The 20,973-nt window shown below is 36.0% G+C and overlaps 1 protein-coding gene across 1 annotated transcript in view; it reads left to right on the forward strand.

The window, feature by feature from the left end:
• Positions 1-20,973, forward strand: part of SGCZ (sarcoglycan zeta) — a 506,757-nt gene that overhangs the window by 416,535 nt on the left and 69,249 nt on the right. Inside the window, exon 4 of the mRNA XM_074904117.1 lies at positions 18,593-18,680. Within this exon, the coding sequence (XP_074760218.1) occupies positions 18,593-18,680 (88 nt within the window). The remainder of the gene's footprint in view (positions 1-18,592; positions 18,681-20,973) is intronic.

A 20,973-nucleotide genomic window follows, 5' to 3' on the forward strand; every position in this document is an offset into this window, starting at 1 on the left:
GCCATTTTGTAGTAAGCAGAGACCATCAGAAATATCTTGCATAGTGATCCTGTGTACACACAAGACCACTGTACCTGAATCAGCATAAGGAATTCTATGTCATCTCTAGCAGCAGTCTTCCTACATTTGTTATTAACTATTTACATCCATCACAATCGCTGCGTAGTACTTGAGCACAAAATAACCTCTGGTTAATGAAATATCTGTATGAAATTTTTTGTAAATTGACTCCTGGCTGACTGATCTCTAACATCAGCAAAGCAAAGCCAGTGCTTTTTCTTCCACTTTCAGAGATGGTAAAATGTATTGTGATCAAATCTATGTCAGAAACTGAATGAAAGACCTAGGAAAACATTTTATTAGCAGTCTATCACTTGGCAACTGGACTTCTCATTCAAGCAATCTAAAGTTGAAAATTAAATTAAATTTTAGTAATCCATTGCAATTAACACTGCAAAACCGATTGCTTACATTTTCTGTAGAGAAACGTCAAAGGTCATCACATTGTGGAAAACTTGAATTTACTTTTAAAACCTGGGAAATTTCCACTGTATTTATCATTCAACTACAACACTTGAAGAAATTCAATCATTCCTCTGAGTCATGGCTTTAGAAGAGCCTCCAGATATCAGGAATCACTGGTAATATGGTAGAATTGAATACGTCGAAATAAATCTATATTAATAAAAGAGTACTGGTAGACATATTTTACAATGCATTAGGGAAAATAAGATATGAGACAATAAAAGACAGAGATATTTAAACCTTAAAAGGAAACCGTGGCATTTATGGCATCTTACAAAGTTAAAGCAAAGGCTGAAACAGTTTATGCAAGACAGTTGTGCAGGAAGTGGTAAACTGTCTACATGTGTTAGATTTCAATCCTCTTCTCCTGTGGAAATCTGTTTTAAAATCATCTCAGTTAAGCCTCTTGCATTCATAGCTAATAAAATCTGTGTTAGGATCTGGCAACACTGGAAGTGAATTCTTTTTTGAGTGTAGCCCCGCAGTTAGTGAAAAAAACACGAAAGTGATGTCTGACCCGTGTATGGCAGAGTAAAGCAAAAGCCTTCAATCTTCTGTGTTAAGAAAAAAAAAAAAAAAAAAAAAAAACAGTGAAAGAAATGTTACAATCTGGGAAATATATTTGTGTTGTGGATAACATTAGAGAATTTGGTACTCTGTTCTGTCTCTCTTGCAGCAAACTTCATCTGGAACATGAATTTGGTTTTTGCTTCTTTACCCTTACCTTAGGATAACATTTCTTAAGTGTTGATACTGAACTGGCAGTAGAGAACATTGATTTAAATGCTGAATGAACTAGAGAAAATCACCTTAGACAGTGAATCATTTTTGGCTAAGGAGAAGGGAACTTCCATGACCATGAAGAACTTCACCTTGATGATGAATTCCCTTGTCAAGATCTCTGTCCACCTCATGGGAACTGTAGCCTAGACACCTGAATGAATGATTAAGGGGGTTAAAATGGACAAAGTATTTGACTTAGCCTTTTTAGAACCCCCGTGCAAAGGACACCAAGTTGTATAATCATATGCTTCCTTTGGAGTCAAACTGGGAAGAAATTCCATTGGAGTCTGGAACAAATTTGGAAACCTGCCCTTGCAACATGCAATGCAACCTTGCAGCTCAGCCTGTCAGGAGAAAAAAAAACGATAGAAAAATGTACGGTGGGATGTGGAGTACTTCCCAGCTCGTGGGTTTTCCTATTCTCCATTCCTGACTTCACGCTGGCATGAAAGCCAGATGAACTGCATCTGTCCCTCCTTGCTCACCCTCCAGCAGTAAGAAATCCGGATGCCTGGGCCAGTCAAGAAGTGGCTGCTTTGAGCGATGGCAAGATTGAAAGCTGTATGTCTGTCCCTGACTGCTTGTTCAGGAATTAACTGGGGCATTTAAAAGGAGCTTCATATCACAACAACTGGAGAGAACATTATGTGGGAGAGCATTTAATTTCTTTTTATTTTGACTGCTGGGAATTTTCTGTTTGGGGAACCTTTTGTTGGCAGGATGCTATTTTGAAAATACAGCCTTCCTGGTTTTGAAATGAGATGTTAATTTTCTTTTATTAATATAGCATAGAAAAACAAATGTAGATAAAAACAATGAAATTGAATGTCTCCTTCCTGATTCTGTGTCAAAATGAAACCAATATGTAACTCTGTCTCGTGTGACACAGTGGGAGTATCATAGATTTTGACAATCTCAATTTCTTTCTACATAAACTTTGACTAGTATTGTACTTCTGCTGCTAGAGTTCATTTTGCATAATTTATGAGACATGAAAATGTGGATGATAATGTAGGTTATGGTTACATTTTTTCTTAACTTTTACATTCTCTTTAAAAATTTTACCTGAGGTTTTCTTACAATAAGCCACAGGAACGCTGACTCAGGGTAGAATTGTTCCCAGCTAAAATTCTTCCTTTTCTCTCAGGATGTCTGATAATTCATAAGTGCTGATCTACAAAGAACACACTGCTAAAATACAGTTTTATGATAGGTCCTCAAAAGAGAAACTGATAGATGACTAGCATTCAGAGCCTTTGGCTGAGGCAGGATTATTAGCTGACGGCTGTGCAAAAGCCAAATAAGATTAAATCCAAGTTTAGGAAATGCAACTGTGTTTCACCATGTCGTTTGTAATTGTATTGGTTGGAAAATAAATCAACTAGCAAATATTACCAAGATGAAGCAAAACTAATTCTGATGTGGTTTTCCCACATCTGACGCATAGTTCTACTTTCTGTATTTTTTATTTTTTATTATATAGAGATGAAAGCAAACCCTTGCATTTCATAATTGTTAGCACAGTTACTGAAGTTATTGAATAAGAGAATAATTGAGTAGGAACATAATTTTTTCAAGGTATCAAGATCACGTTGGAGAATATTGTGTAGATTTATTGTCAGGCTATTAGGGGAACAAAAATAATTTTCAAGCTATATCATGATTATATATGTTTTCATTCAAAGGTCTCCTGGTGCAAACTGATCCATCCATTATATCATCTATACATAGAAGGATATCTTCCGTCACTCACTGAAATGTTACCACCCTGTATAAAAGATTAATAAATTCAAAATATAAATATAGCATTTTCAGAAGAAGAAAATTGAACAATGCAGATTTTCTTATGTAAAGGTTATAGGCTAGCAGAAATATAGCTAAAATTAGCTGAAATTGATTTTTAGATTGACATTTAAGCCGAGAACATTTTCTTGTATTCTTGAAATAATGCACTTAACCTTCCTCCCCCACCCCTACGGCATTGAAACAATACAACAGCAAGGATGATCAAAAGAAAAAATTGAAATGCTATGTTTGTGTCAGTTAGCTAGGTTCTCTTTAAGAGTAAAACTTTGCTAGTGATGGCAAACCAGTTTTTCCAAATATATGCTTTGTAAATATTTTTATAAGAAAGAATATTTAACTCTAGAGTGAGAACTGGTTATAAAATTTGGCTTTGCCAGGCAATAAAGTGGAAAGCCATTTAATCTCATGCACCCAGGGTGCTAACCATCTGCATAATCCCCCATGGCAAAATGTATAAAGTGAAAACAAAAGAAATATGCTCTTCAGGGGAGGAATTATCACGCAGCCGGTTACCAATTAAGAGGCAGTTACAAACATATTGAAGTCCAACAGGACTGAGTTTGACTGACAGAACAGTTTGCCTTGTAAAGACTGTGCTGCAGTTTAGACAGCCCCAAAGTCTTTGCAGTTCACTAGTTACAATTTCATGCAAAAATAAATTTTATTTTATAGGGTCTATAAGGACTTAGCTGTAAACGTCACTCCAATACAAAAGCACATAATTATCATTGGTTTAAATTAACATTGTATGTTGTCATCTGAAGGGAAACTGGAACCCTTCGAATCAATTCTTCTGTTGATCTCTGCTACTTTTGAGTACTTACTATCTGGAGTTAGTTTAAATCATTAATGAATGAGACAAATGAATGCGTGGTCACGTTCTGAACAAAGAAAGGTCGTGATCTAGTTTCTCCCACTTTGCCATAAATCACTTGGACAGAAATAATGTATATATTGGAAGATTTACATCACAGTTTCATGTTAGATCCTTTGACAGAGAAATATTTCTCTATTCTCAAATATAGTTTAAGAAGTCTTTGCTAGTCCTAGTTGGTCAACCCTATCCTCTACTGCAGGACTTCCCTCTTACTATCAATTCAATGGTTTTAGTCAAGCTGTATTTTAGAAAACAATGGCATTTTCTAAGTTATTTAAAATCTATTTTTCTGTCATTGTTGGGGATTTTTTTGGTAAGCCAGAGCATTTGAGTGGTGGGATGAAGGCTAGAGGTAGAACTAATGTAAGGTTTTTCTTTGCTGTGAAGGAATAGGTAATGCAAAAGTGCCTCCTAAGAGAAGATAAAACACTATTCCTTTCATTGCTCTTATTTGGGCTTGGAGAAGCTGAAAATGCAGTCTTACATCACTGAACCAAATGTCAGGAGATGTACATGGCTTTTATTTAAGTTCTGAGGCCATGTCTTTCTCATTTTGTTTCCTTTATTATTTTTATTTTTGCAGATGAATAAATAAAAAAGTTCTGAAATATTTTCAGTACCATTTTTTTCATGTCTTTGATTATCTTCAAGCTTCTGAGGGCCACTTCAATCTTTACGATTATCTCTATAGCACCTTTCTTGGTGTATATTTTGTCCTTAAAATTCTTGAGACACTTCATTTGCTCAGTAATCTTTGTTAAAAAGAGTCACTAAGCCACTTCCCTACACGAAATATTCCATAAAAGTCTGTAACTGAAAGGAAAGATTTTGTCTGAGGCTTGGTTTAATTAGCTCTGAAAATGTAGATCGGCTGATAGCTTATTTTTGTTTGTTTCTTTTAATGTTAAAAGCAGCTTAAAATTTAAACTGAAACTATGACAAACTGCTAAATTTTTTTCATTGCCTTTTAGGATCAAATAGGAAGATACATTAATTTAATCACAATACTAAGAGTAAGAATTTTACTAATTTTAATATGTTTCAAAATGTGAATTAGTAGTTTGAACAATATCTGTACTTAGTTCAATAGCAGCTAAATTCTTGAGACAAATTTTCTTGATTTTATTTTAATTGTAGGATTCAATTTAAGGATAAAATTTTTAAAATTGCATTGATTTTTAATGAGCATAAAGCTCCACAATCCTGGAATGGCTGACAAGATTCAGTGAAGAAAGGACCCTGCTTAAGGTCCTGAAGATCTCAGTGAAAATGTTCACTGTGAAATATTTTAATTTATTATAATGTTGCATTTACAGCTTTTAGAGTGCATGTGGACAAGTTTGGCATAATTTTTCATATATTCAAACACTTTGACAGTGCTAAACCAAAGATTTTTTTCTTTAGTGGAAGTATTCTGTGAGAAGCATGAACCAAGCCTGTATTTTGGTAATCACCTTTGTTCAGAGATCAAAACACAAACCAGAACATTTTTCCCTACCTTTTAGGATAAATGTGGGGAGGGAAAAAAAATAAAGTATCGCTGAATATAACTAAAGTGCACTGGAAATATTTTACAGATATTTTAGTGAGGTTGTAGAAGAATATTAATCAGATTATAACGGAAACTTAAGTATAAAGTTTTGTAGTGACAGTTACTGTTTTATTCTGATACAGAATTACCTGTAACTGTTTCGTCATCCCTTTACATTTAGGGGAGTTTGACTAGTTGCCAGAAACACAACATAAAATATTAAAACCGTTATTGTGCCAGCAAAGAAGAAAAATATGCAGAGAGCATTCTTAATTTTTTGGTATGCCATGTGCATTGTGTTCCTTCTGCAGAAGTATGAGGAGTACTCAAACACTAACGCAAGCCCGAATGAGATATTTTTGGCACTGTTGCTAAGGAAATACAACCATTTTTTAATTTCCCATATTGCTCTATGATCTTGAATTTAAAAGAAATTCAGTCTTTAGAACTTCACTGATTAATTTTGCAGGATGCACAAGTGGTCCGGGTCCATAGCCTTTCTCATGCTGTTTTAATCTAAATGTCATCTGTTAAAAACTGCAAAGTCATGGAACTGTGTTTGTTGCGGTCTCTGTCCAGTGGAGGCAAATTTTCTTGAATATTTTAGTATCTGCAGTGGAAAAGTGATATAGAAAAGTTAGCCAGTTACATAAGCAGAAATAAATTCAGAATAGCTAAAAAGTAGAAAAGAAAGATGAATTGTTAATTATATCTTTTGGAAGAGATCTGTGTTATTAAAAGATGTCAATTATCTACAGCTGCAAAGTCGACACTACTACTGTTCCCACTGGAAAATAATATACTTCTCTGAGGGGCATATGCTGTCTCTTTCCCTGAACCATAATCCTCTCTACAGAATTATAGTTCCTCAATTTTGACCTTCAGAACAGGGCTGGTGACTTGATTTAGTCTGTGATTGGCAAGTCTCAAAGCAAATTTTCAAAAAGAAAGGTAATTTATTGAACCACCAAGTCACGTCCTACAATAAAAGTGGGGATGAATATCTGCTTTCCAGAGATGAGAAGTTTTAGGGGAGACATGAAACAAATTCTGAGCTCAGATATTGGCCAAGTTTGTGTCATACTGATGGCATAGCTTCTTATTAAATATTTTGCAAGGTTAAAGAACATACAACAGCAAAACCTGAGGTAATACTTTTCAAGGTCACTTTCTAGCTGTTGATATGTCAGAATTAAAGGTGAATGCATGACGTGTATGGGATGTATGGGGTTTTTTAATCATGAAATACTATCTTGTATCTGTTTTGTTCAAGATAATGTAGGGGGTTTTCACTGATTCTTCTTAACTTATGGTGATAAAAGATATATACTTTATTAAAAAAATAATAATTCAGGTTAAGATTTTGTAGTGGTTCTGCCTGGAGAACTGGAAATCAAAGACTATTCTGTCTGTCTTGTTAGCTGTTCACAGACCTATTCAAAAATTGAGAAAAATGTACCAGCCGAATAGATATGAGGCATCTGAATTCCTTTTTTTTTTTTTTTTTTTGTTAGCTATCTTTGTTAATAGAGGATTTTATTGTTGTCTCTCAATATGAGATAACCACACTCAACTCCCTAGGGTGGGAGGAAAAGTTGCCAGCAGATGTCGTTTCTTCTGGGAAATTCAGAGCAGCCATAATCATAAAATTGGGAATGGTGTGTAGTAGAGAGAGGAGGAGGAAGAAGAGGTTTTATAGGCGCAATATCCCCTAGGAAAGCTTAATGACCAAGAGAAAAGGATAAGAAATAATGAGAGTGATCCTTCCTTATGAGAAGATAGGAGGCTTCTTGGATCCAACTACTTTTGGTCCTGAAAAGAAGACTGGGATTGACAGCAGGAAACATGGAAAGGTTCTATCATTAAAACGGAAGACTTAAAAATTAGTTTCTCCTCCTCTCTTAAAGCTAGAGTATGTGAAAAGATATCTGACTCTTCTAGTTAGACACCCAAAAGTGAATTTTCTCAGTAACACCACAGATGTTACTTCCATGAAAGAAATGCTGCAAAGACATTTTTGGACTGAATTTCTGTGCTTAGCAACTGATAAATACACGCTGAGACCTTTGCCATAAATGTTGAAGTCCTCAGCCCTGGGCTATCATGATCAGGACGTTTTCTGAAAACTTAAGTACGCTTTTCATAATAAGCATTACTAAAGACAATCAGTGGATTATCTGTAATTCCTGTAATTGCCATTCTTACTATCATTCTTTTTGATGCCTTGATCAAAGCCTCATTATATCTCATGCTAAACACCCATGGACTTGATACTGATTGCATTAAGCAAGTGCAATAATGAAGCCTGAAAGCATCTAATAATTGATATAATAAGCAGTGGATGCACTCAGGGGAAGGCTCAGTAAAGTAACAATAATAATATCCCTTCTTTTCAGTAGGGTGTTTCAGAGTTCATTTGAGATTTGTGGGCTTCTGGTCATTTAATACAGGAACAGTAGAACTAGCAGTGCAGAAAGCATTGCCGAGGTAATTAGGGTCCAGCAATGAATGATTCTTCTTAAAGAAAGGCTTCACAGGAAATATCAGCGTTTTAGAAACTAAGATAGCTATGTGAAGAAACAAAAAATACAGATAAGCATTTCTGACCTTTGCTATTGAAGCTGCTGCTAATACTAGTGTCATCGTTTAATCATATAGGTTGCCACCACCTTAACTTTCCATAAAAGAATAAATACTCACCTAAGAATTAATTAAAAAGAATTCATACTCACCTAAGATAAACCTCCAAACTAAATGTATTTAAAATTAATGACTGGTCTTGCCTTATGTTTGTATCTTATATTTTTAACACATTGATTTTAACATTCACTAGACTTTCAAATACTTTTTACTACAAGTCTTTGTTGCTTTATCTGAGCTATACTATTAATTCCAGATTTCTGCTGTGGGTTTTGTAGTACTGAAATTCAATTTTGTACCTTAACCTTCCTTTAGAATTTGTTTAAGATAATATGTTTATCTTTTAGAATTTCTTCATCTTTAGAATTTGAAAAGATAGAAATCAGAGTGAAATAAAAGCTGGTGATGGAAATATTATTTCCATATAGTCCTTTGGTGGATGTCTGCGAGGTGCCACAAAAGTGGAACCCAGAACCTATAGATATGCTGGAGAGTTAACATTTTTCAGAATTTTTATGCCAGGTTTTCCATAGGATTAGGTAAGCATAATGGAATACGTTTATTATGCCTATTTCTTCATTTTTTCTTTTATCAGTGTGTAAAATTGCTATGTATTTCCTGTTATGCATCAAGTGAACAGGGGTTGACACTTTCTGTGTCATAAACATCTCAGGAACTGGGATTGTGGTAAAAGATTTACCAGGTTATCAGATCACTGACTACAGCATGTTGCATTTGGTTTCTTTTTGTTCTTTCAGCTAGTGAGTCTAAAATAAACGCAGTTCAAATTCTGTAGAGAAATGATCCCTCAGAAGGGAATTGTGGGAAATTACTTTTAAATGTGTGAATATATTTTGATTTGTATAAATTTTCCTGTAATGCCTTCAACCGCTTGGAGTTAATTGCTGCTATATTACAAGTTTTAGCACTTTAACTTAAAAAGGCATGAGAAACAGTCTTGTTTCACTGTAATGGTATATCATAGCTGAAGCCTGCACACAAACAGGAACTGAAAGACTGCTTCTCAAGATTTAAAATAGTATAATGGGCTGTTAGATTACAGTTGGGCTTAACTTTAATGGCAAAAATCCATTCAATAACTGACATAGCACACCTCAAGAAATGATGGTTTGAAAGGAGTGAAGTATAGTGATTCCAGCCTTAATGTTTTGGCTTCAGATTTTAAGACTTGTATCATTTTTCAACATCTGTCGTAATTAAAGTTTTCCAGGGGCTTTGCAGCTCAGTAATACACAATTTCACTTGCATGTCACAAGCTTAATGACTAGAGAGTGAGCTCTGGGTGTTTAACAAGTTTCCTCCAAGTACGGTTGTAGTCTTGTTTTATTTTTAGTTGTGATGTTTATATCTAAAGTCCATTTGAAATTTTGTTTGGTGTTTAAATCAATTCTAGAAAAATCACGTCTTTTGTCTGCTATTTAAAGATCTGCTTCTGCTTCATCCGTAAGTTCTTCTATGCGTGACTGAATCCTGCTGTAATAAAAATTTCATGGTGCGTTTTACGAGGAAGTAAAACAAGGAGGTTGTTTCTATCTGGAGGTTATAGCCATGATCACTGTGCAGCTTTACCAGTTCATGTGGCTCTCCAGAGTGCTGTGTATGATCCTCATTCACTACACCTGTACTGCTTTGGTAGGTGTAACCACGTTTGGGTTCAGGTTTGCTGTGTCATGAAGGTGCCTTTCGCATATAAGGCGGCTGACACGGAAACAAAGCAGAAGTTGGGAGCTGAGATAACATCCTTTGATGAACAAAAGTTGTCTAGAAAATATGTTTCTTGGAACCTTGTCAATAAACTCAAGTAGGATATTTCTTTCAGCATCAACTAGGGTATATTTTTTTTTTTCCAAACTATTCTTGTGCTTTGTTTACCTGTCTTCCACAGCTTTTCATTTCTTTGCTGAGTTAATGAAGTGAGGTATATTTCTCTCCTTGATTCAGAAAAATAGTTTGTATCTGACTGAAAATGTAGCTCTACATCAGTATTTGGGGTATTTTCACCAAATCGGTTTTGACATAAAATCAATCTGCTACTCATTTTACCTGTGTGTTACATTAAAAAAGTTGATTAATTATTTTTCTTCTGCTTGCATTTGATGATAATTATTTGTAAATCAGTGTTATCACGGATGAATGAAATGCATTGACCTAATAGTTTACTTGAATACTTTCGAAACCTCCTAACGTGCAAAAATGTGGGAAAAGAAATACTGATTTTCAGTAACATTTGGTCAGACTTTTAAGATATCTGGAATGTTTTCCTAAAGCAAAATTCCAAATATATTTATTGTGATTTTGCAGTCACTTTCCTGATTCTGAGTGCAATTATTAGGGATTAAATTGTGACTCTCAGGTTAGAAAGAATTGGGCAGAACACAGAACACTAATATCTAATATGAAACTTTATTTAGGGAAAGAAGAAAAATAAAATATCTGTAAAGTATCTTATTTAATAGGATCAATCCGTATATTAAATCTTCTCATCTCAGAATTGTCCAGGAATAACTTGCACAATAAATTATTCACTATTCCCTATTTGAAGTACCCCTGTATTGGCGATGCTACTGTCCTGACATCTTGGGAAGACTCTGGGCAATATTCTTGAGAATATTATTGGAAATACTGAATAGGATAAATATTGATAAATAAGAATATCGAATATATTCTTAGAAAGAATATCTTGGGAATATTCTGATGAAGAATGTTTTTCTTTAATTTATTTTGACAGTCCCAAGTTCTGACAAGCTTCCACCAGTTTTAACAGAAACTTCAATCTTTTTAAGTACTCAAAATTCTCAGCAATTGCTGGCATTTGTAGGTCCGTTTCTTCTAAATCTTTCCTTGTTCGAGTTCCTTCATGTTTGTTAGTGCTAATAATAAAGTTAATGATAGAAAGGTTGGCTCTGAGACTCCTAGCCTTACAGATGTGTGTTTTTTGAGTCCTCTTTTTTCTTCCACCTCCATTCTTACCTCACCATTTTCAAGGAAGGTTGCTAAGAAAGATGCTGATGTTCTGGTTCTGGACAATGGGTAAACATCTATGAAATGCTCTCTCTATCCCCTCACAACTTTTTCGCTCTGCTTTCTACCCCTCTTGACTGACACTGTGTCCTTCATACTCTCCTTCCAAATATTCTGCACTTAATTCCTCCAAGGCACTCTTCACACCTGTAGTTGTCCATGTACTTATTTCAAAACTACTCAGTTGCTCTTTGACTCCCCTGGGCTTCTGAGCTGACCAGAGGACTGAGTATTTTCTGTTTCTTTCAGTTCCCATTTTGATGCTATGGTGTGGTCAAGTAACTCATGCGTCCTTGGTGTTTCTGTCTGGGTCATTGACCAGAGGTGATCACTGTCACCCACAGTATGAGCCTCTAAAGCATTAGACAGATTGTGGTGCTATGCAGCAGTAGAGAAACCTGCTCCCTGTCTTTGTTAAAGTCTTCCAATGCACGGCCACTGTGTGGTTGGATTTGGGGAATGTCACGGTGAAGCTTGCATTTCTCAGCAAACCAAAGTCTAATACCTTTTTTTAAAAAAAAATTTTATTACATAAAAAAGTACCTTGGAAATACAATGGTCGTTCTGAGTCACTAGTTTATCGAGGTAGATTTGTTAGAAGAGTACTGTAAGTAAATGTCCTGCTGTAGCTATATTAGCTGCCCATGCTGGGGATGGGCTCAAATAACAGCGTAGTATATAAATAGTAGTAAAAATAGTGGTATAGAATCACAGCATCACAGAATCATTCAGGTTGGAAAAGACCCTCGGGATCATCGATTCCAACCACCAGCCCTACTCTACAAAGTTCTCCCCTACACCGTATCCCCCAACATCTCATCCAAACGACCCTTAAACACATCCAGGGATGGTGACTCCAACACTTCCCTGGGCAGCCGGTTCCACTGTCTGACCACTCTTTCTGTGAACATTTTTTCCTAATGTCCAGTCTGACCCTCCCCTGTTGCAGTTTAAAGCCGTTTCCTATTGTTCTGTCACCAATCACCTGTGAGAAGAGACCAGAACCAACCTCTCTGCAGTGTCCTTTCAGGGAGCTGTAGAGAGTGAGGAGGTCTCCCCTCAGCCTCCTCCTCCTCACACTGAACACTCCCAGCTCCTTCCCTGGCTCCTCACAGGATTGATTCTCCAGCCCTTCCCCAGCCTCGTTGCCCTCCTCTGCCCTCGCTCCAGCACCTCGATATCTCTCTCGGATTGAGGTGCCCAAACCTGGACACAACCTCCAGGTGTGGCCTCACCAGTGCAGAGCACAGGGGGACTGTCACCTCCCCACTTCTGCTCCCCTGGCTGTCCATTATATGACTTTTAATGGCACTTGAGATGACCTGCTCCATGACCTTCCCTGGCACGAGGTCAGACTGACAGGTCTATAGTTTCCTGGATCCTCCTTTCTGCCTCTCTTGTAGATGGGTGTCACATTTGCCCCCCTCCAGTCCAGTGGGGCCTCCCCAGTTAGCCATGACTTCAGGTAAATAACTTTATATCCTTTCACAAACTGCCAACAGATAGAGGTGGCAGACAGAATCCTGCCTACTTATTGCATTACTTTTTACGTCCGTACGACACTGTGGAGAGGTCCAGAAACCTGAAGTGGTGTGCTTGCCTAAGCACGGGAATCAAACCATAAGAGCGTGCTTGCACTATGAGTTATAGTGTACGTATTACTACTCTTGCTAAGAGTGTCAAAGTGGATGGTATAATCATAATTAACTATGTTCTGAGCATAAGCCTGGTATTATATTTAATTATAAAGTGTACCATCTTACCTAGACTAAATTAGTGTTGTATTAAACAGGAATCAAATTGCATCATTTAAGCTGTTTCTAATTTAAAGGGTGCATTTTGGAATACTCTTCAAAACTGAGCTAATTAGCTGGGATTCCCTGTTTGAACGGTGTATAAAAGGCAGGACATTTGTCCAAAATATGTTAAAAATAATTGAACAATCTATAAAAATTAGAGTTTTGTGACGATTGCTCATGGAGAATATTTTTTAGAAAAATGACTAAAAAGCAATCTATCGGTCTTTCATATACTTACAGTAACCTGCTCATCTAATTCTAAAAATAAAAGATAGTTATTAGTACTGCACTGTGATCCTTACTCTAAACAATCTCACAACCCAACCTTTTTTTTCCCCAGAATTTCCACTGTATTTATAACTGGATTCAGAATCAGGAAGAAAGCTTTTTGAAAATATCCCCTAAATTAATCGGTGTATTTTTCCCTTTATGAATCCCAGTTGCAAAGTGACTATAAGAAGTGACTAAAATAACATCATGTTCATCTGATTTGCCTTTAGTCCACTGCTGAAAATTCTGAATTCGTAACACTTTGGGTCTTACAACAGGAGTCATCTCATAGAGTATCGTGAGCATCAGCTAGTTCCTGAGATCCTATATGTCAGGGAGCAGTGAGGGCTGACTGCTCCCTGAGGGGTGGGGAGACCCAAGCAGGACAAACCTGCCAGGAGGTGATCAAACGGATCTGAACTGAAATGGGACCCCCAAGGGTGTGGAAGGTCCCGGGGACATTGGGCAGTGCCAGTAAGGGTGTCCTCATGGCCCTGAGAGCATCCTTCTATAGTATTTTTAGTTATTAGCATATTGTTATTATTAAAACCTCTATGTAACCGTAAGAATGTTCTTACTATGCTGCTTCTTGTTATCTACAGCATGATTTCTGAAACAACATCACAAATAATTTACCACCCCTTTTCTGAAGAACACATTTTACATAGCAGTGGAGAAACAGGAGTTCAAGTGTTTTGTTAATGCAGTGCATATATAGCCCACTATGCTTCATATAAAATTATATCAATTTTTTAAAGAAATTATTAACAAATTAGTAACTTCAGAGACATTTCTGTGTCAATGTGTCATGCATCAGAGATAAAAGTTTATATGTCAGTTAAGAATTTAAGTCAGAAGAAATTATATTTGAGGTGAAAAGTTCTTTACTCTGATACATGTGATTCATTAAAAATGGGGGAGAACCACAGAAAATTACATTCCCCAAATAAAATCTTTTGCCTCAGATGTTTTCTTTTAAAACATTTGGCTCAAAAAGAAATAGACCTTTGCAAGACATGAGATTCAGTTATTTTATTTTGCACAGCTGAAAAGTGTTCCCTAGTAAGATAAATTAGTTCAGAAATCATTTCCAGACAAATTAAAATTGACATAGTCCCAGTATCTGAAATTCTTATTTCTTTTTGTTGGTGGTGGTGGTTTTTTTTTTTCACGTTTGCAAAGCATGCTTTCAATTGTCCCGTAAATGGGCAGTATAGCTGAAGGGAAGCAGCTTTCCATTAAGGAACTGGCTGCCACTGGTGTGCATGAAGAATACTTACAACATCATCACATGAACAGTATGACTTATTCCTCTTCAAGATTATTCACTGGCTTTGCTGTATACGTGAAACTGTTCTTGTAAGTGCTTCACAAATAGAGGTAATCTCAGAGCAAATTCATATAGCACACTAACTGCTAAATTCATCACATATTCTTGCAGTCCAAGTTAGAATTATAAGAACTGAGAAAGAAGCCATGTTTGTATGTATGTTATACAAAATGAAGAAACAGTGGAGAAAGATCTGAATTGCCATGCGAGAAAGGGAGAGGAAAAAGGTCAATTCTCCAGTTACAATTTTTTTTTGCATGCACTTTTCACTATATAAATAATTTCATAATATAAATTTCAGATTGTAGTTTTGGGCTAATTGTTTAGGGATTGTTTTATTCCAAGACCAAATAATACTGGCAATCTGAAAGTGACCTGTTTCCCGTACCTCAGGAAACTCTGTGTTCGTGTTGTGTACTGCAAGTTCAGGCAGCAAGAACGTCTTCTGAACTCAGGGGACAGAGGCTGCAGTATGGCATGGCCTCTTCCAGGGGTGCAAAGTTTGGGATGAACAAGAGAGACGTGCCTTTTTATTCTTTTTCTCATGCACTCAAATTAACTCAGTGTCCAGAAATAATATTAAGTGATGAAGAACTTCAAGGATGTTCCTTGGAGTTGTTCCTGATAACTTTGACACTGCATGTATATAATTATATTCTAAATATGGAGCATGTCTGCTCCTGATATTGATAATGCTGAGGTACAGAAATACACGGAGCTCATTTTATAGCACTACGTTACTTCATTACATGCAAGGGAAAAATAGCACTATGTTACTTTATTACCTGCAAGGGAAAATGTTCTTTATATTCACCTCTAAATGGAAGATCTGATATATAGTTGTGTAATGTCAGCAAGAAAAATAATAGAACTTTGCCCCTTTTTTCATGTGTGGTGTTTTTTTTTTTTTTTTGTCAGGTATAACCTAAAGCCTTCTGCATTAAGTAAATATACAAAAATTATTTACTAATATACCGATCTGATTTTTTTAAATAGTTTTTCAGCTGTTGGGTGACATCAGCCTACAAAATTATATCAAGAAAGTTACTATACTTGTTCCTAGGCTTGTCTGACTTCAGAACAGATCTTTACTTCCAAATACTTCCACGGTATATGGAGAGCTTAATCATGCAACTTTTATTTATTTTCTTTGTGTTTATGTATTCATCAAACCTTTTTTTTTTTTTTTTTTAATTTCGAGTTTGCAGGAAAACAGTGTGGTGACATACCTCTATCTCCCTCTGAAATCTGAATGTAAAGTATTTTGTGGATTATCAAGTCTATTAAATTGCAAGCTGAGGTTCCCATCAAAAGAGGAGCAGTCCAAAGAGAAAATTATCCAACATTTTTATGTTGTAGATATACTTGTATTCAGATGACTAACACTCATCTCACTTTATACTCATCTTACAGATCTATAATTCCACTGATTTCAGCTAAGTCTTCTCTGAGTTGCTAGCTCCTCTGAGTAGACTGCCTTTGAATTCCTTGAACCTTTGCCTTTAGACACTTTCTGTGGAAAACAGTACGGATAAACAGGGTAGATAAGTTGCCAGAGTGCTTAAACTGATAGTAATTTTGCCACTGGCTTTTCTTTATTCCAGAATTTAAGCTTGCAGCTCTATATCTGACATTCAGGAATTAAGCGAATATAGTTTTAAGTTCTTCTTCATCCCTCTTTTTATCTTTTAAATAAGAGAAGGAAAGGAGAAAAAAAGAAGGCGTGGTACCTAAACTTTCATCATCCTGTACCTGAGAATTTGATACCCAAGGTCTTCATTTACAATTAGACCCCAAGCACAAGAAACCTGAGAGACAGATTTTAGCCTGACAATCTTGTTAAGTATTTTCCTAAAGTGAAAGGAAAGAAACCTTCATACTGGACTATGAACAGTGTTTGGAAGTGTAAGTTACCAAACCCTTAGCTGAGCAGGCAAAAATAGGCACGGCAGTACCCTCCCTTGCTAAGGTTGAGATTATTCTACTGAGAAGACTCTTCTCCAAATACTGACTAAGTGAAAAGGACTCCTTAAAAATGTACTTTGGCCATGCAGCTGTCTGTCAGGAAAGCTCTCTTTCCCAGAGCAGCAGTTGCATGGACTAATGATCTTCAAAGGACCATAAGGAAAGTAGAAATCAAATCAAGTGTTGAGGAAAAGGTCCTTAGCAGCTGCTTCTGTTGCCAGAAGCTCCCCTGATTGCATCACATGTTTAGCTCGAACCAGTCACATTGAACACAGTGTCTCACTGATAATTATAGGTTTTTTTATCTAGAAAGATGGACAAGCCAAACAGCGACTTTCATCTGCCAGATTCCATGATGCAGAGTTAATTGGCAGGATGTTAGAAAGGTCATAGCATGGTCCAGTGAGAGATGAAACACACCTGAACTCTTAAATTAGCTCAGAATAATTTCAGACTTCCCAGGGAACTGAGCATCACTTACAGCTAATAATCATAGTGAAAACAACCAAGAAGAGTGTTTCTTGCAGAGGAAAGCCCTTCATTCAAAGGAAAAGACTGTAAGGTATAAAAAATTTAAGTGCAAACCTGATGCATGATTCAGGTAAAATTAAAGCTTTATATATGGCTCCTTAATTCCTTTCATTCTCTTCTTAAAAAACTTTCAAGAACAGGAAGAACCAATATATGTCACACATATGCATATGTGCACACGCGCACACACACACACGAAGTCTATCTAACCTAGTATGTTCAATCCAGGAATAACCAATAATAGATGTCCAGGGAAGAATCTAAGAATAAAATGAGGATATAATTTTCAGAAATATTTTCCTAGCCCTTAGTCATTCCTACCTAAGGTACCTCCCTGGCTATTTCTGTCAGTTGTCTTACTGGTGTTGGCTAAACTTACCTAAGCATAGGTAAGTGCTAGCAAACTGCCCGAAACTTTGATATACCCACGGTCTCACTTCAAGCTTCAGGGGAAGAACAGTGTGGTATCAGGTGATGTCTCTTTGATACCACTCAGTGTGCTATCAAAGTGCCTCTCTGCCACAGCAGCCACCAGCATAATTTTCCCTTCTCTCATACACTCACCCCCCTTCAGCGAGCGCATGACCAGTCAGCTCTTTTTCTTTTTTTTTTTTTTTAGGTTGGGTTTCTCATGGCTCTCTTGAAGTTCTTCCCCTTTCCCATGCATCTATCCTTCCCCTGGAGGAGTGGATCTGGCTCCTCATTCCTCAGGAAGCAAAATTCAATTCTGTCTTCATTTCTGAGATTCCTTAAACTGGCTTTGGATGCAGGATAAGCCTACATGTGTATATGTAAACATTCCTCAAAAGCTTAAACCTAGTAAGATGCTGATAGCAATGTAGTCATGCTACTAACTGACTCCAAAAACGTTAACACCATATTTAACGTCATACAATATTTGTCTTCATGTTACATCTGCTTGATCACTAATAGCACCTGCCAGGTACTATTAGCAGTGGGTCAGGGGTGTCTGTTATATGACCTCCTTTCAGTGCTCTCTTTCTTTGTTTTTCGAGAATGATGATACCTTTTACCTTCAAAGAAATACATAGCTCCATTTTTAAAGTTTTAGTAAGTGGAATCCAGATACAACAGGTTATATAGAATAACAGAATAATGTAATGTAGTGTTGGTTAGGTAGTTAGAAAAGTATGTTAGCAATATATGGGAAAAGCTAATGAAACAGGTTTGAAGGCTGTTTGAATTTGTAACTTTGTAATATCCTCAGGAAATAAAGCCCAATTTACAGAAATTAATTTCAACTCTGATTTCTAAAGCAGGGACTCTATGCACAAAGGTTTTAAGCTTAAAATAGTATCATTGTTATTCTTTTATATTAAAAAAATGACTTGTAAAATACTTTATGAAATTATTAAATAAGCTATTATATTTGACAGAACTCCCCTCTCAGCATGCATGTTTATATTTAGTTTTAATTTAATTCTACCTCGGTTTTTTGTTCTCTCATTTATTGTCTTATACATGTTTCCCAGGATAGCCCACTGGTGTTACAGTCTGACAGAAATGTAACAGTGAATGCAAGAAATCACATGGGACAGTTAACTGGACAACTGACAGTAGGTGAGTGTTCTTTATTGACTGTTATGTCTATCAGTTTAGCTTTATGAATAGGCTTCATTAATTAACATCAAAGATAAAACACTGCTGAATAGTCAGGAAAAAAAAAAAAAAAATCACCATACCCAAATGAAAAACAATGCGTACAATGGATCATAAGAACATGATTCAGCACTAGCTAAAGGCAGAGAGAGTAGAAGTGTCTCAAAATAGTTAAAAAAGCTTAATAAAAAATATTATTTTTGAGACAGCTATAACAAAACAAACCAAAAACACCCCACTCAGCAAAACATGTTTCAACAACCGTTTCGGTGGGAAAATAACCATCATTTTCTTACAAGTTCTGTCAGTCTTCCATTATATCAGTGGGAATTGATTTGTCCCCAGTACTCTTGCAATGTATTTCTATCAGCATATATTAAAAACTGTTGGAGTAACATGTAAAAAAAAAAAATAAAACAGAACAAAACAAAAATCCAAATGCTTTGCTAGTCACTCCAAAATTTAAACAGAAAGTTATCATGCTGCCAGTCGTTCATTAAAATGGTGTCTGATACTTTGCAAAGTATAAAATATTGCAAATCAAAGTTCTAAATGAAATGACAATAAGATTCCTCTACTTATCTGTTCCTCTTTTCAAATATTTTCCCAGCTTTTATTGTTTGCCATGTTATACTGTGTTTTTAACACAAATCACACTTACTGTGTTAGTAAATATGAGGTAATATTTTTCTATATTTTCAGTACTAGAACAGTAGTGAAGATACTTAGTGCTTTTTAAGAATATTGGCCAAAAAAAGTCTCTACAAAGTAATGTTCTAGATCTCTTATAAAACAACACGAATTGACTGGGAGTGGGATGAAAAATACACAAACATCCATGTGTAAGGTACTAATGTATATATAAATATGTACTAATGTATATATAAATCTGACGAGACATCCCTTAAACTCTGCGTCTTTTCATTTTTTTCACTTTACTTCTGAATAAAGCTTTTTTTTTTTTTTTTTCCACTCTTTTTCCTCATGTGCTAAGGATATACTCACAAACACTTTTAAGTTAAACTCTAGTTGTAATCAACACTGAGCTTTCATACTGGCTGGAGAGAGATGCTTCAAGTTGTAAAAAATCTGTGGCAAGTGGCATACCGTCTGCACTGATTTCCCTGAATGACCACGTCAAATGAGTGTGCAAAGGTAACCAGACTTGCTAGCGGATACAGATGAGGAAAATTAAGCTAACACCTGTTCTAGCCATATTGTACTTGCCCAGTGTGTTTATGGAACACAGCTTTGTTTCATCTAGTAGCTGTATTATTAAAACTTTCCACTTCAGCTGGTAATTGCTAAAAGGTGAGCTGCCCATGGCAAACATTCGCGTTGGCTGAAATAGCTATGATATTTTGATTGCTGACACCATTCCTGCTGAGTGAATCCGTCACTGAAAATGTATGTCGATGTATTGAGACTGACCTATTTAAAGGCATCACACTAGAGGTTAATATTCTAAAAACATAAAGGCCTGAAGAAAACACGTGTTCTTATGTCACCATCATTACAGCGAACACCTGTAAGCTTCTTGGTGTGCAGCTGGTGCAGAGTGGAAGTTTGCTAAATTACAATATTGTATTTATATTCTTTCTTATTCTTTATCTTCCTTTTCTTTTTCAGAATGTTTACATGGTCTTTATTCTTTCTAATATTAATATGAATATCTGCTTCTTTATTTTTTATAAATTTCTCATATAGTATTCAATGCATATTAAAATATTCCTAGTTTTCTTATTAATTATTGGATATTTCTTACTTAGTAGAGGCACTCATAGCTACCAGTACAATCAGCGAAAACCTGAACATTATACTATTGGAAATCAAAGAAATGGACACCTAAAATTCAAAATTTATTATTCTTTGCCACCCCTTCCAAAAATTTTTGTTGTGTAAGGCAGAGAAGAGAAATTTTTGCTTTTGTCTAGGTAAGAGCATGGAAACATCTGCTGAGAGATGGGGAGGGCACTTTCTATACCAGGTTTGCTGACATCAGAAAATATTTCTTCCTATTAGCTGTAAATATGCTGTGGAAAGTCCCCGCCTCCTTCACAAATGGTCTTTGTCCCTTCACTGGTGCTGCATGCTGAAGCAGCTATCTGTGTGTGGTTGCCCAATGAAAGGGATGAAAATAAACGGTGGAGGAAGCAGCGAGGAGAAATAATTTTAATCTACAAATAGAGCAAATTGTTATGCCTTGGGGGAAAAAAAAAAAAAAAATCTAATTAACAAATTTGAAATGTTCTTG

This window comes from Athene noctua, chromosome 4 (assembly GCF_965140245.1).
Source record: "Athene noctua chromosome 4, bAthNoc1.hap1.1, whole genome shotgun sequence".
NCBI classification, from domain to species: domain Eukaryota; kingdom Metazoa; phylum Chordata; class Aves; order Strigiformes; family Strigidae; genus Athene; species Athene noctua.